The sequence below is a fragment of the Pleurodeles waltl genome, chromosome 1_1 (assembly GCF_031143425.1).
Source record: "Pleurodeles waltl isolate 20211129_DDA chromosome 1_1, aPleWal1.hap1.20221129, whole genome shotgun sequence".
Lineage (NCBI taxonomy): Eukaryota > Metazoa > Chordata > Amphibia > Caudata > Salamandridae > Pleurodeles > Pleurodeles waltl.
Window position 1 is genome coordinate 995376643 of NC_090436.1, and position 15146 is coordinate 995391788.

General features: G+C 42.8%; 1 protein-coding gene across 1 annotated transcript in view; it reads left to right on the forward strand.

Annotated features, from left to right (window-relative positions):
- LOC138287232 (uncharacterized) overlaps positions 1-15146 on the forward strand; it is a 146442-nt gene that overhangs the window by 94179 nt on the left and 37117 nt on the right. Inside the window, exon 4 of the mRNA XM_069227619.1 lies at positions 3015-3038. Coding sequence (XP_069083720.1) covers positions 3015-3038 — 24 coding nt within the window. The remainder of the gene's footprint in view (positions 1-3014; positions 3039-15146) is intronic.

Sequence of the window (15146 nt, forward strand, 5' to 3'; positions counted from 1 at the left end):
CTTGTTAAAAAACAATGTATGATTTCCAATCAATAATTTCCAAATTAACGTACGTAAAAGTAACAATGATGACCTAAAAATTGATGTACAAGACAATTGACCAAGTCCATAAATAATAAAATCAATAGGTACCTACCAGGCATGTCAAACCTTCTAATGAGCAGTTTGTGAATGGAAGTTATTAGGGAATACCCCAGAAATATTTGAGTGGAACCTGCATGCTTCCAAAAGGCTTTTATAAAAGACAGAATTCTGCCTAGGTTTGGTCTTGATCACAGCTAGGTTGGACAACGTTTTGTAGTGAGATAATGTCTTTTGAGAATATCTATGATGTGCATGTCCCTGAGCATTCAACGGTGACTAGAAATATGCAATACAAATGCAGATAGAGACCCCTGCACACTTATTTCATTCAACAGTAATTCTCTGAGTAACTATGGGAATCAAAGATAAAAAACAATTGCAAAATTTCCTAATATTCACCTCATCTACAGGAAATCCACAGGTATGTTGAATGCAAAGGCACTATTTTTGTGTAATTAGCGAAAAAATCCTAATTTGCATAGAGAACCCCGATGCAAAGTTTGAATTAGGTTGGGTTTTTGAGCTGTTGCTTATAGAAGTGACCTAAGAGTCACCATAAATTGTTGAAGCTGTGTTGAAATAGGCAGTTAGACTCAGCAGGTAGGAGACACGAGGTATCATGTTGAATGAGTTGTAAAAGCCGTCACGCTGGATGTGACTAGACTGAAATGTGGAAATTCAGGGGAACTTGAATCAGGGTTTACAAGCCAAACCATATTCTGTAGCCAATGCAGGTAGCCAATGTAGATAGTCTAAACCTTTGTTGAGCTTTCAGGTCTTCTGTGACCCAAAGATGTTTTGAACTTGATAGAACATTATAAAGTATTTTAAGTTGCCACAGATCTGCCTGACTGGCACTGCCCAACTTTCTGAACAGTAGCCAAGGACAGATAACACTGAGAGGACTGGTAGGCTCTTTCCAGCACCCCTAGCTCAGCAGGCTTGCAGATGAAAACCTCAAGGGACTTTGAGTTTCTAAAGTCCAACTTTGTAGGGAAAAGTCCCTTTGGGTGAGAGCTCCATCCAGGTCTCAAGTACCCCCTCTCTCTTTACACATCCCAGTTCCCTGATAAGCACAGTTAACACTATCACCTCACTGCCAGTACTCTTGCAGTGCAGGTATAGAAGCAGAGTTTAACTGTGGCCTCCGCCATAAATGGAACAGAGAGAAAGAAGTAGATGCCAGGGTTTAGGGTAAAAATGTAACCCTTTGGGCTCCTGCAGCTTTTCTTGAGAGTTTGTTAGGTTTGCTGAATTTGTTCTTAGGAGAGGTCAAGGCTGACTTGAAGCATTTGGATGTTATTATGAAGTAGGTCATTTAGACCCTGGTGGATGGTTTGCAGGCATACCAGGGTGGTGGAGGATGCTCAGCCAATGTAAACCTAGCACTTCTTGAATGGTAATTAAAGAGAGGAACCATGCATGTGTCAAGGTGGGAACACCCCCGATTTACAGCAGTGCTCACGCTCTACCAAACTCTAAATAAGGCCCGAAGTCCCCTCACTAGGACATAAAATAGAGTTGTAAATGTGACATAGCCCAAAGTCGGGTGTAAAATTACGTATTTCTAATTTTGCTCAAAACCTTCAATTAGAAAAGCTTTGCAAAAAACTAATTACAATACCCATATAGAAATGTATTGCTGAATATGGGTGAAATTCCAATAGCTGACACCAGCATAAAAATAGTAATTGTGTGTAACAGCTACACATCAAATGTTCAGGATAGATTGATGTGATTTGACATCCATCTTTCTGATAGTTAAGCCTAATTGTGTGTCATTTCCAAAGAAGCTGACAACTTGGTTTCTTTGTCCATATCATAACTGATACATTAGTGACCAGGGGCCAGAGGTACACAAATCTAGAAATGCGACTTCCTCATTGCGATTCCTAACGAATGGTAATGAGGAAATTGCAATTCCCAATGTAAGAAAAAACGTACATCTTTGAAATACAGATTCCTAGTGGGTTGCAAATCGGTCTACTCTATGAATATTAATGAAGTAGGGTGCTTTGCTACCCATTAGGAATTTTTGACATTTGACATTTCTGAATAGACATTTTTGCTGTCTCAGTATTATTAAGTAGGATGGGTGGGCCAAAATTGAGTCCTGAACTTGCTGTACCTACGACTCAAGCTGCATCATATTGATGAGGCAAGAAGGTCTGAAGTTACTTCAGGTCCCATTCAGAGGAAACAGGACATAGAATCGCAGGCTGGACTTTCCTTCGTGGGGCGCCAAGACAGATTTGCATATGTTTCGTCCCTTTTTTTAGCCCTTGATGTTACAATTCTGCAGGTCCTGTTTTTTTTCCCTACAGGCATAAATATGCGACTAGAAAACTGTGTAATGCTTTATTTGTGCTATGAAGATTGATGCGTCATGACTTAATGTGTAGCCCCTTCAAAGTGGAAATCGTATTCAAGATGGAAAAAGTAGTTTGGCGTCAATTGTCAATTTAAACCATAGTCACTCCTTGGAAAAAATACTTCAACTGTGTGATGGAAATCTTCAGCCTTCACGCCAATTCAATGCATGCGTTGCTTGTATAGCATTCTAACACTGGCCTCCGCAGTGCAATGAAATATAAGTACCACTGCAATTTAGCACATTTCTCTGGGACGAACACAGAGCATTGAATATATTCCCAAATCATCTCATGTATACCAAACAACATGTATTTAGGCCTGGGGTTTCTTTTTATATCTCATTTTTATAGAGTGTGTTAGTGCACTAGCATTTAGGTCTTAACCATAGGTTTTATCATTATTGAAGGTTGGATGTCAGTTGCTAACTCCAGCTGTATCATGGCATATGATACAGTCTCTGTGTACATGTTTTGATATTTTCGGAGTGTAATGGATATTTAAGTTAGCAGCACTTTCCTCACATTTCAATAATATTGTGTTTGTGCTTCATTTCTTAGGTAATTCCACCACGTCACCTCTGTGTAAGTAACTGTTATACTATGTACTTGTGTTTATGAACTTCATAACTTCTTAGAGGAGAATGTGATTTGAATGCCCAGATTGCACACTCTTAATCCTGTTATTACTCAAGTTCCACTCTTCCTCGTCACAGTCTTTACCATGGAATGGCAAACCCCCATCAACATCCGTGCATAAGAGAAGCAGCAGCTTGAGGATAACAATCTCAGTGCCTCCATACGATAACTCATTTGCAGCTAAACAAGTTGAGATATGGGTGGTTTTAGAGTGACTTCATTAGTTACATCGCCCTTTTCACCTCCGCTCAGTTGTTTCCTCATATGAGGAGGGTGACAAGGTCATCGACTTGTAGGTCAGTCATCAGGCATCTTTCAGCGGGGCCCTTCACTTAATATTTGGATGTGACCTTGGTGTCGTAGATAGAGAGAACGTTTTTCTGCAATTTCAGAACTCTCTCAATGATGAAAGGAAGGGTCAAGAGAGACAATGTCTTCCTCTTACCCTTCTCTGCTGTGTTCCCTTGTTTTCAAAGTCCACTTAACCTGAAAGTTCAAACTTCTTCCTTTGAAGGTTCCTTTGTTTACATCCTCCATTGCCTCCTTTCCTGGGGCAAACCTACTTTCTTTTCTAGATCACAAAGGTCCTCCTAAAGGTGCATTTTGGCCGCACTTTCCATTTGTGATGGATAGATGTCAAAAGGCCATCCCCATCTTGATTTCAGATTACCTGCTAACTTCCTTGGGTGATCTCCTGCCTTGTACAGCCACACAAACGAAGGATCAGGAAAGATGGCAGTTTAAAGCCAAGTGCGGCGCTAAGTATGTGGTTCTGTGTCTCAGGTCCCTGATGCTACCAAATGAGCTTTTGGGTCATCTGGAGTGAGAGATGCATTGGTTGCTTCAGTGACTGTAGTGAACTTGACAGCGATGGGAGCTGCCACGGATACAGTTGAGGTAGCTAGGATTGGGAATGCACAGGTTTCCCGACTCTAGGAAGCTCAGAATCTATGAAAGGTACATGGACACAGCTGGAATAGGTGTCGAATGACATTTGACGGTCACATTAGTGGCTACAATATCAGCCCCAAGGCTGTCAGCACTGCAATGGCGAAAGTGGAAACCAAAGAGGCTGCAAGCACTGACGTGACTGTATCTGTTGGACACCCTCCAGGAGAAAATCACTTCAGGCACCAAGAACGTTACCAACTATTACTTGTTCTTAGACCTGCCATATTGAAACAAAATCTTGGAAGAAGAGGCATCTATGCATTTGCGAGACTGTGGAATACAACACTCTGCTCCATTGCTAACAGTTGGGCCTCATACTCTAAAATGGAATTAAGCCACGCTGGTAGACATTCATGAGGATTTCCTCTCTTTTTCTGATGAAGAACAACTGCATGTTCAATTTTCCTAATTTGTTGGCAGCCTGCAAATGACAGATCAACTGATTATTCTCAGATACCTACAAGGAAGGATGGAAGTCAATAGCATTATTCAGGAATTAATCCAGTCTTTCCTCGTAAACTTCAGTCAGTATTTCCAGATAAGCATGTACCAATCCACCATGAAAAGGGCATTATGTTGGGGAGACCCACTTAATCTGCTTAATCTGGATTTATACTCCTCATCACAGTTCAGCATGATTTACCTTGTTTTTAAATGCATGCAAACAACATCTAGAGCCACCTCTGTTTGAAGAGCAGTCCATTGAGCTGGACAATGTTATGGAATGCCCGCACATATATGATTCTGGATGAAGGAAAGATTCTTCTGTCGAACAGAGAGATAAACAAGCATAGTGCTGGTTAATGGTGGAAGCAGTAATCTCCTTCTGCTCACATAGCCTCAGTCCCACCCTGATTCTCCGTTCGCTGTACAAAAAGTAAAGAACATATACTTCTTGCTAGCTTTGACTTATTTATACTTCTCCTCATCCACCCACTCCTCCCAATGCAAGTGCTGTGGTTACAGGAATCAAGGGCTAGATGTATCAAGCGTTTTTAAATTTGCAAACGGTGCGAATGGCCGTTTGCGAATGCAAAAATGCCTTTCAGTATGTATGAAAGGCCTTCGCTGTGCAATTTTAAGGAATCGCTAAAAAATAGCAATTCCTTAAAATTGCGAGACCGTTTACAGAATCGCAAATTGAAATTCTCTAAATAAGAAATCACAAATAAGGAGTCCTTATTTGTGATTTCTAAACCACATGTATCAAGCTTTTCCTTAATGCGAATTGGGCATTAAGATCGCTATTACCACCAAGTTGAACTTGGTGGTAAGCATGTGCAAATTTAAAAAATGTATGAAAAATGTATTTTTAAAATTGACATGTAACGTTTGGCACGTGTGCACCTTACATGTCCTTAAAAAAAATCTTGGGGTGTAGCAGAGGGGGCCTTAGGCCCCCAGCACCCTGGGTTTTGCATTTCCCAAATTTGCGAATTCCAGTTCGGAATTCGCAATTTGGGAAATGCTAAAAATTCGCAAATACAGGCCCATAGGTGCAAATGGGGGCGGTATCGCAATTTGCGATTCGGTAATAGCATTTGCGATTTTTAAGAAATCGCTATTACCGAATCGCAAATATGATACATACCATTTTGCGATTCAGAAATAGCGATTTCTTAAAAATCGCTATTAGAGAATCGCAAAATGGTTTGTTGATAGATCTAGCCCCAAGTTTGAATTGAACGTGCTCAGGGAGGCATCACCACCAATGTAAACATCAGATGGATATACTCAGGTCATTGATTTTAAGACAATTATGGCATGGTTTAGAGTAAAGCGGCAACAGAATCTGTACCAAAAATTACCAGAGGTTCCAACCATCCTGATCTGCATTCCATGCCCTAATCTGAGGGCAACTGAGCATAGTGGTAGGTAAAGAGGGTTGTGTCATGGAAAAGACATCAGAGTTAAGGGGGAGCAGAGTCATGGACCAATAGAGGAGAGGGAGCAGAAGTTCTGGAGGAACAGAATCTGTGAGATTTTCCCAAAGGCAGTGGTCAGGTCATCGGATGGTAATTCTTATGGCTACTGCTCCTATACCACTGTGCATCACCGTAGCCCTGCCATCGACTAACATTACTTTTTTTAGTAGCTGATATAGTCCAAACCGGCGCCACCAGGGTGGGGCCAGCAGGAGCCCATACTCCTCTTGCTGCCCCTCCCCACCCAACCTCCAGTGCCTCATTACCATCCTACAGTTCGGTAGAACCCTTGCTTCTAGGGGTCCCTGCAGCTAACTGAGAAAAAACAGACTTCAAAAGAGTACCCCTGACCCTGCTAAATTAAACAGTGGCGTTCACCCCCTCCCCCACCGGGTTTAGCCTCTCGGGTGTAAGAGTTCATCTCCTTAGAGGATATTAGGATCATACGAATTAGGAGGTGAGACAACAAGAAATCTGAAAACTGTTAGTATAAAATTTAAAAACATTGCAGATCCCCTCACTTCAACCACTGAGTAAATCACCTGCATTGCCATCCCAGGGTGCAGCTCAGATCCGGCAGCAGTTTGAGCACCACAAGCAGCGCTATTTTCATTTTCTCTGCTGTGGATTGACTTTGCCTCAATGCCGGAGAAGTAGGCCTCCTTCAGATCTTGTGAGTTATACTGTTTGGGACTGGGACATCTTAAGGACTTTGGGGCCCCTGTTCAGAACAGCTTTGACTTTATGAACCAGTTTCAGCTCTTTCATGCCCTCTCTGCCCAGATCATGGACAATGCACTGCACACTCGACCAAGTTCTAAATGTGTTTGCATCTAATATTCAGGGATAGTGAATTGTGTTTTCTAAATTGTTCCACAACATCAGCTCACTAACATTGGTGCGAATAATCTCTGTGACACCCTTTCATTTCTCATGTGTGAGGTCATATTTTGATCTAAAAAAAACTTTTTTTCTGAACGTTGCATGAAGGATAACATTGCTCTGCAAAATGTAATAGACTCTCACACATCTCTAACTTTAAAAATAAATTAAAAGAAATTGCTATTTAAAACATTCTGTTTAAGAATAATTCACGGTCATCAGGGCAAGACTCTCTGCAGAACAGAGTTAGCTTTTTCAGGGTGCCCCTTGAAAGGCTGGAACCCAGGACCAGAGCCCAACTTGCCCATGCCTTGAAACGTCTCTGGTTTGGGACTGCTGGTTGTCTTCACTTTGCTGTTCATGAGTATGTTGCTTGCAGTTCTTTCCCAAGGAGAGTGTGAATTACCTTGAACTTTTAAAAGTAAGTTTGTTTTTCTAAATTAATGCTGTTGGGGGTGAAAGATTCTCTCTGTTGTCCAATGGCTCTAACCCAGACTTGCACCGCATGTCTTTAAAGTACTGCTTGACTTAAAAGAAACATTATAATTTCACTGCTTCACACAACAGGCTGTATCCAACTCCAACACTCCTCTTCTTCCCTGTTGAATGCATTTTCGTCTGCTTACTCTCTTTCCTGTTGAAAATCCCTGTTTATATGCCTTTGACTGTCTCTTTCGCTTTCATATTGAGAATATGTACCCACTTTAATGATATTATGGTGGTATCTGAATGCATTTGTACTTAATTTGTCCTGGACTTACGGTGCTGTTTAAGTACAGTGTGGTCCCTTAAAGCAGGGCCAATGGAATTATGGAGGAGAGGAGGAACTAATTATTTGGCACTCCTAAATAAACTGCAGGGCAAAAAATAACGGCAAACTATACAGCATAACGCAACACGTTTTGTTCTAGCAATACTTAGGGCCTGAAGGGGTTACTCCATCACAATGGTGACAGATATCTCATCCACCAAAATCTAAATCCCATTAGAACATTGGAATGTTGGCATGTCCATTGAAGACAATGGAGTGCTGCGGGCTTTTACTGGCTGGTAAAAGCCCGCGGCGCCAACATTCCAATGTTCGCTTTGTTCACAGCAACAGCTGTGAACAAAGCCTCACGGAGCCCGAGGGGATTTTAATCCCTTCGGACTCCATGAGCAATTTGTTTTATTTAAGAGAACATTCTGCCTTGAGTGGCAGAATGTTCTAATAGCCTTAGAACCCGCCGTAGAGGGCTTTACCGGCTATTAAAGGCCCTTTCCCTTGTTAAATGCCCTCGCCTTTGGCTCGGGCATTTAACGCGGGAGCGGGCCTTTAATAGCCAGTAGAGCCCGCTACGGCAGGTTCTAAGGCTATATTGGAAGCAATGGGATTTAGAGTTCGCCAAACGGAATATCCATCACCGTTGTGACCTAGTAACCCCTCCGCTAAAATCTAAATCAGGCCCTGAATTATTTAGTCATTTTTACAGTGTGAACACTTTCTGGGCAAAAGCAGCACCTAATTATCATCATTTTAGCACATCCATGCAGAGATCACAAAAAGAAGAGCGACCTATCAGTCCGTGGTAAGTGACCTGCCACTGTGCTGCAATATGTGGCAGTGTCTTTAGGAGCTTTTGATTTGTTTGATCATAAGACATTTTTTCTTCAAATTATGAATAAGAATATAGCCTAAATTAGAACATTGGAATGTTGGGAACTCCATTGAAAACAATGGAATGCTCCTTGCTTCCAATGGACGGTAGAAGCCCGGGGCTCCAACATTCCAATGATTTTGTTCAAAGCTCTTGCTGTAAACAAAGGTCTAATGGAGCCCGAGGGAATTTCAAACCCCTCAAGCTCCTTGAGGCCTTTGTTTTTTTTTTATTAGAACATTCTGCCCTCTTGTAGCAGAATGTTCTAATGGCCTCATAACCCGCCGTAGCTGGTCTATACTGCCATTAAAGTCCTGCTACCTTTTTAAAGGCCCTCACCTTCGGCTCAGGCCTTTAACGCTGGAGCAGGCCTTTAATGGCCAGGATAGCCCTCTATGTGACTATAATGCTACACTATAAAATGTACTGGTAGCAGTGTTTGCCCTGGCACTTTCTGCGTTCCTCTTGCCTACATGAACACACCTTGTGAATACAATGCCGCATCAAGTACCAGAATGAGTAAGTAATTTGTGTTACAATAATATACAAGCTGTGCAAAGACAGTCAGCCTGACTAACACTTCAAAATACAAAACAAACTCTGCAACATTTACTTTAAGGTGTACTTTACTGCAGTCTTCTCTCTGATCTCTGCAACAAAGCCTACACCCCTTGAGTGGGCTTATGATATAACTTTGTATCGTCTAATATCACTGCAGTTCCACCTCCTGGGAATGCTCTCCCATGCTGTTACAAAGGGAACCTTCAAAGGACACTCATGCTTATGTGAGAAGTCTTTCAGACACACAGGGCTGTGACTAGAAGTAATCAACTCAGCAGATCCACTAAACATAAAATGCTTATTTTTAATCTATGAATTGCTTCCAGCTTGAAAGACGCTTTTAACGCACATTCATAGTATTCCTGACTGCTCAGCATGCTTATTAGCCCGGTGCACAGAAGATCAACATCTGCCCTGGACATTTCACAAAAAATGAAAATGTGTTCTTTTTTTATAAAAAAACAAAATAAAAAACAATCCTTCAATATACAGTAAGAATTTACCTAATTTGCTAAAAAAGACGCACAAGTCTAGACTCACAGATATACACACACAGGTATGTGCGCAAACACATACAAATTCTCAAACACACCAACTTGTGGAGACACAGAAAACCCCTAATTTGCAGAAAGAGATGCAAACAAATATACCGACACAATAAGGCAGTGACCAAAACAACTAACACACACACATACATAGCCACACGCAAACACATACACACAAAGATACACAAATAAACACACATGCATAAATACACACACATACACGAACCAAAAAAAACCAGGCCGTGTCACAGTAACTCTACCTAAATGCTTGTAAAGCCGATGCCTTTTGGTGAATTAATTACAAAACATGAGCTGGAAAATACATCATTACACTCTATTTAAAAAAAAAACAAATCTTAGGGTGCACAGCAAAGTTAGGATTTAGTTTTCAAAGTTCACCAGACACCACTGGCGGAGACTCTGCAGTCGGGTCAAAACTCCATAAACACAAGCATAGGTAATGCAGAATCAGTCAGTCAAGCACTTTCATTCAGCTAAAAGCCATAACAAGATAAAAAAATAAGCAAAAGCACAAATAAGTACAATCAAAAAAAGAGTTCAGGATTGCAAAAAGATTAAAACGTGCATGAATCAAAATACAGAATACAATTTTATATCACATAAAACCTGATCACTGTATATCGAGCGAGTCATGAAAATCAATTTCGGCAAGCCTGCTAAAATATACACAAAATCAAACCAAGGGTACAGGAATAAAAGGTTCTGAAGCTCTGAAAAGTCTTGTGATCCTTTTCATATTCTAAGTGCTTGACGAACATAACTAATGACAATGTGAAAGATATACTGCTAATCGAGACTCAGTAATAATTGGAGGCTTAAAATGTGTGATGTAAGAAGATGTGAGCACAATAATGAGCATAAAAGCTGCTGGGACTCTGTAAAAGCCACAACATAACATAAAATGGGCAAGTGATTGATTACATATATTGCAGAGACAGCAGGGTAAGAGAGGAAACCCAGTGCCCTGCTGCAGGAAAGCTACCAAAAAGTGCAAGGTGCCTAATCAAAAACACGTCAAGTAAGATCTGTGTTCGGGGTTCATTATTCGCGTTAAATATGATTCTATACCTTCTTTAGGTTTTATCTCTGAATATCAACAAACCAAGTCCATAGATAGACTATTGGAGAACCTAACCTGGTTTCTGTGTATGTAGAGATTTTACCAGATTCTTTAAATTGTTGTCAATTTCATTAGGTGAATTAAACAAACTTAGTAAACCAAGATACATGAGAACTCTCTTGGCATAGACTAACCAGGGGATAAAGTTCCTGTGGTCTTGCCTGATGCAATCTTCAAGGACCAATCAGGAGAATTTAGTGTGCTGAGAGTGCCAGGTCTTGAGCCAAAGAAGGAGGGGTGCAGCCTTGTCTATACCCTCCAAAAAGGTCACCCAAGTTCCAGGGAAACAATAAGACTGGTGTTTGCTTTTGGGGGATGCTAATAGCTTGCACATGAATTTATTCTCTATGATTTGCAGGCTCCTCTGGGTGGTATAGCCCCAAATACCAGCCCCATGTGTATCCAAGGTGAAGCATTTGCTTTTATACAATGAAATTAGCTCCTTTACAGTCTTACAGCCATGTTTTCTCGAAAAGTAGAAGATTACATCAACTACCCTGGCAAATATGCACGTTTTCTGAGTCAGGAGCTTCTCCCATCTCACATTTTGCTCCAACATAACCTCAATATAATTAAAATTCTGCACCTTGGAGATTGGTGTTCCACCTATTTGTGTTTGTGAAAGCAGGTTTATTTTGGCCCACAGATCATTATGTACGATTTTTGATGTTTCATCCGCATAAAGTAAAACGGGACTGGGAGGCTCCCAACCATAGGTATGCCCTTTACTTTAGTCACCAGCTCTGATTCAAGGGAATTTTTATAAAAGAAGAATAAAAAGGGGGCTAAATGCACCTTTGTCTGATGTCTCTGCTGGAGTTAAAGGGGTGGGGTGCATCAAACCAATGCAGTCCTTGCCCAGTGCAAACACTTCAAAAGATCGATCAAGGCATAATCGATACTTGCCTTGTCCATCATTTCCCATACTTTGCCCTTGTCAATCAGGTCAAATGCACTGGAGAGTTCCATATATGCCAAATGAACAGCATCCCTCTTTACTTAGACATATTTACATGATAACAGGAGCAGGTTCAAGGTTTGCTGTACCAACTGTACCAACCTCCAAGCAAAAGCCATATTGCATTTTGGAGAAAAAAATATTTTTGCATGCCCAGTCTTCCAGCTTTTGAAGGACTACCCTCTTTAAGATCTTCACAGATGAGTCCCAGGGGGTGATGGGTCAGTAAAAAGTTGGTTGGCTTTTGTCCCTCTTTTTAAAAACTGGGACAATGATAAACTCCTTCCATATGTTTGGAATTTTCCCTCTTATCACAGTGCGAAAAACATTCGTTATCAGGGGTGCTCAAAATGTAGGGTTCTGTTTAAAAAAATCAATGGGTAGCTCATCTGTCTCTGGAGCCTTATCAGCTGGGGACTTTGATATGGGTCTTACTTTTGCACACACTTTGATAAAGTTGCTAAATGCTATTATATTGTCTAGTGAATGATTCAGTGCATCCACAGGTACTTAGGGTATGTAATCCACTCCAAACATTTTTGAGAAATGGCAAAGCCACTTTTCAGCATGAATATGACTGTTAGAAATGGTGTTTCTGGTTGGCTAGGGTATGCACCTAAGCAAGGCAGAACCCACTCACTCTAGTCAGGGCGAGGGAGCTACACACCCAAGATAACCCCTGCTCATCCCCTTGGTAGCTTGACACGAGCAGCCAGGCCTTTCCCAGAGGCAATGTGTAAAGCGTTTGCACAACACACACAACACATGTGACGCACTATCCCCACCACAAAGGAACCACAACACCAAGTTAAATAAAAATCAACTGTATTGTACACAACATTGTTAGACCAAACACAACATGTCAGTAATACCCTGCTACTCAGGCAGCTGTCAGAACGTTACACAGCGCTATTATTCTGCGAAAGCAAGCAGTAGTCACATACAACACATACATTACTGGTTATTCTGCTACATAAGCAGTAGTCAGGCAAACATTACTACAAATGCACCTATCATAGTAAAAACGCATATCACCAAAAATACATAAGGTCATAGTAAACTCATGATCACCATCGCCAAGACATTATTGTAGGAAGGTAGCCTCTTTCTAGCCTTGTTACCCCTACTTTTGGCCTGTTTGTGAGTATATGTCAGGGTGTTTTTACTGTCTCACTGGGATCCTGATAGCCAGGGCCCAGTGCTCATAGTGAAAACCCTATGTTGTCAGTGTGTTTGATATGTGTCACTGGGATCCTGTTAGCCAGGACCCCAGTGCTCATAAGTTTGTGGCCTATGTGTTCCCTGTGTGGTGCCTAACTGTATCACTGAGGCTCTACTAACCAGAACCTCAGTGTTTATGCTCTCTCTGCTTTTAAAATTGTCACTGCAGGCTAGTGACTAATTTGACCAATTCTCAGTGGCACACTGGAACACCTTTATAATTCCCTAGTATATGGTACCTAGGTACCCAGGGTATTGGGGTTCCAGGAGATCCCTATGAGCTGCAGCATTTCTTTTGCCACCCATAAGGAGCTCAGACAATTCTTACACAGGACTGAAACTGCAGCCTGAGTGAAATAACGTCCACGTTATTTCACAGCCATTTTACACTGCACTTAAGTAACTTATAAGTCACCTATATGTCTAACCCTCACTTAGTGAAGGTTAGGTCCAAAGTTGCTTAGTGTGAGGGCACCCTGGCACTAGCCAATGTGCCCCCACATTGTTCTGGGCAATTTCCCTGGACTTTGTGAGTGCGGGGACACCATTACACGCATGAACTACATATAGGTCAATACCTGTATGTAGCGTCACAATGGTAACTCCGAACATGGCCATGTAACATGTCTAGGATCATGGAATTGTCACCCCATACCATTCTGGTATTGGGGTGACAATTCCATGCATCCCCGGGGCTCCAGCATAGAGCCCGGTACTGCCAAACTAACTCTCCAGGGTTTTCTCTGCAGCTACCACTGCTGCCAACCCTCAGACAGGTTTCTGCCCCCCCCCCGGGCCTGGGCAGCCTAGTCCCAGGAAGGCAGAACAAAGGATTTCCTCTGAGAGAGGGTGTTACACCCTCTCCCTTTGGAGATACGTGTGAAGGGCCTGGGCTTGAGGAGTAGCCTCTCCTGGCCTCTGGAAATGCTTTGAAGGGCACAGATGGTGCCCTCCTTGCATAAGCCAGTCTACATCGGTTCAGGGATCCCCCAGCCCTGCTCTGGCGCGAAACTGGACAAAGGAAAGGGGAGTGACCACTCCCCTGACCAGCACCTCCCAAGGGGAGGTGCCCAGAGCTCCTCCAGTGTGTTCCAGACCTCTGCCATCTTGGATGCAGAGGTGTGAGGGCACAATGGAGACCTTTGAGTGGACAGTACCAGCAGGTGACGTCAGAGACGCCTTGTGATAGGTGCTTACCTTTCTCTGTAGCCAATCCTCCTCTGAGGGCTATTTAGGGTCTCTCCTGTGGGTTTCTCATCAGATAACGAATGCAAGAGCTCACCAGAGTTCCTCTGCACTTCCCTCTTCGACTTCTGCCAAGGATCGACCGCTGACTGCTCCAGGACGCCTGCAAAACCGCAACTAAGTCCTTGCCTCCCCACGCCGGACAGTAATCCTGTGTACTGCGTGAACTGCAGCTGCTAGGGTTTCTGTGCACTTTTGAAAAACTTCCTTTGTGCACAGCCTAGCCCAGGTCCCCAGCACTCCGTCCTGCATTGCCCAACTCACTGAGTTGGACTCCGACTTCGTGGGACCCTCTTTTGTTGTGCTGAATCGACCGTCATGCTCAGATCTTCTGAAAGACTGTTCAGGTGCTTCTGCGGGTGCTGCCTGCTTCTGCGTGGGCTCTCCGGGTTGCTGAGTGCCCCTTCTGTCGCCTCCTCCAAGGGGCAACCTCCTGGTCCTTCCTGGGCACTGGCAGCACCCAAAATCCTCAACCGCAACTCTTGCAGCTAGCAAGGCTTGTTTGCAGTCTTTCTGTGTGGAAACAACTCTGCATCCTCCAGCACCCCACGGGACATCTTCTGACCAAAGGAGAAGTTCCTGGCACCTTCCGTTGTTGCAGAATCTTTGGCTTCTTCCACCCGGAGGCAGCCCTTTTGCACCTTCATCTGGGGTTTAGTGGGCTCCTGCACCCCCTGGACACTTGCGTGACTCTTGGACTTGGTCCCCTTCCTTTACAGGTCCTCAGGTCCAGGAATCCATCTTCAGTGCTTTGCAGTCAGTTGTTGTCCTTGCAGAATCCCCTATCTCGACTTTACTGTCTTTCTGGGGCAGTAGGGTAATTTTACTCCTACTTTTCAGGGTCTTGGGGTGAGGTATCTTGGACACCCTTAGTGTTTTCTTACACTCCCAGTGACCCTCTACACACTACACTAGGCCTGGGGTCCATTCGTGTCTCCTATTGCATTCTATTGTGTTCTACAGTATTTGCACTACTTTTCTAACTGTT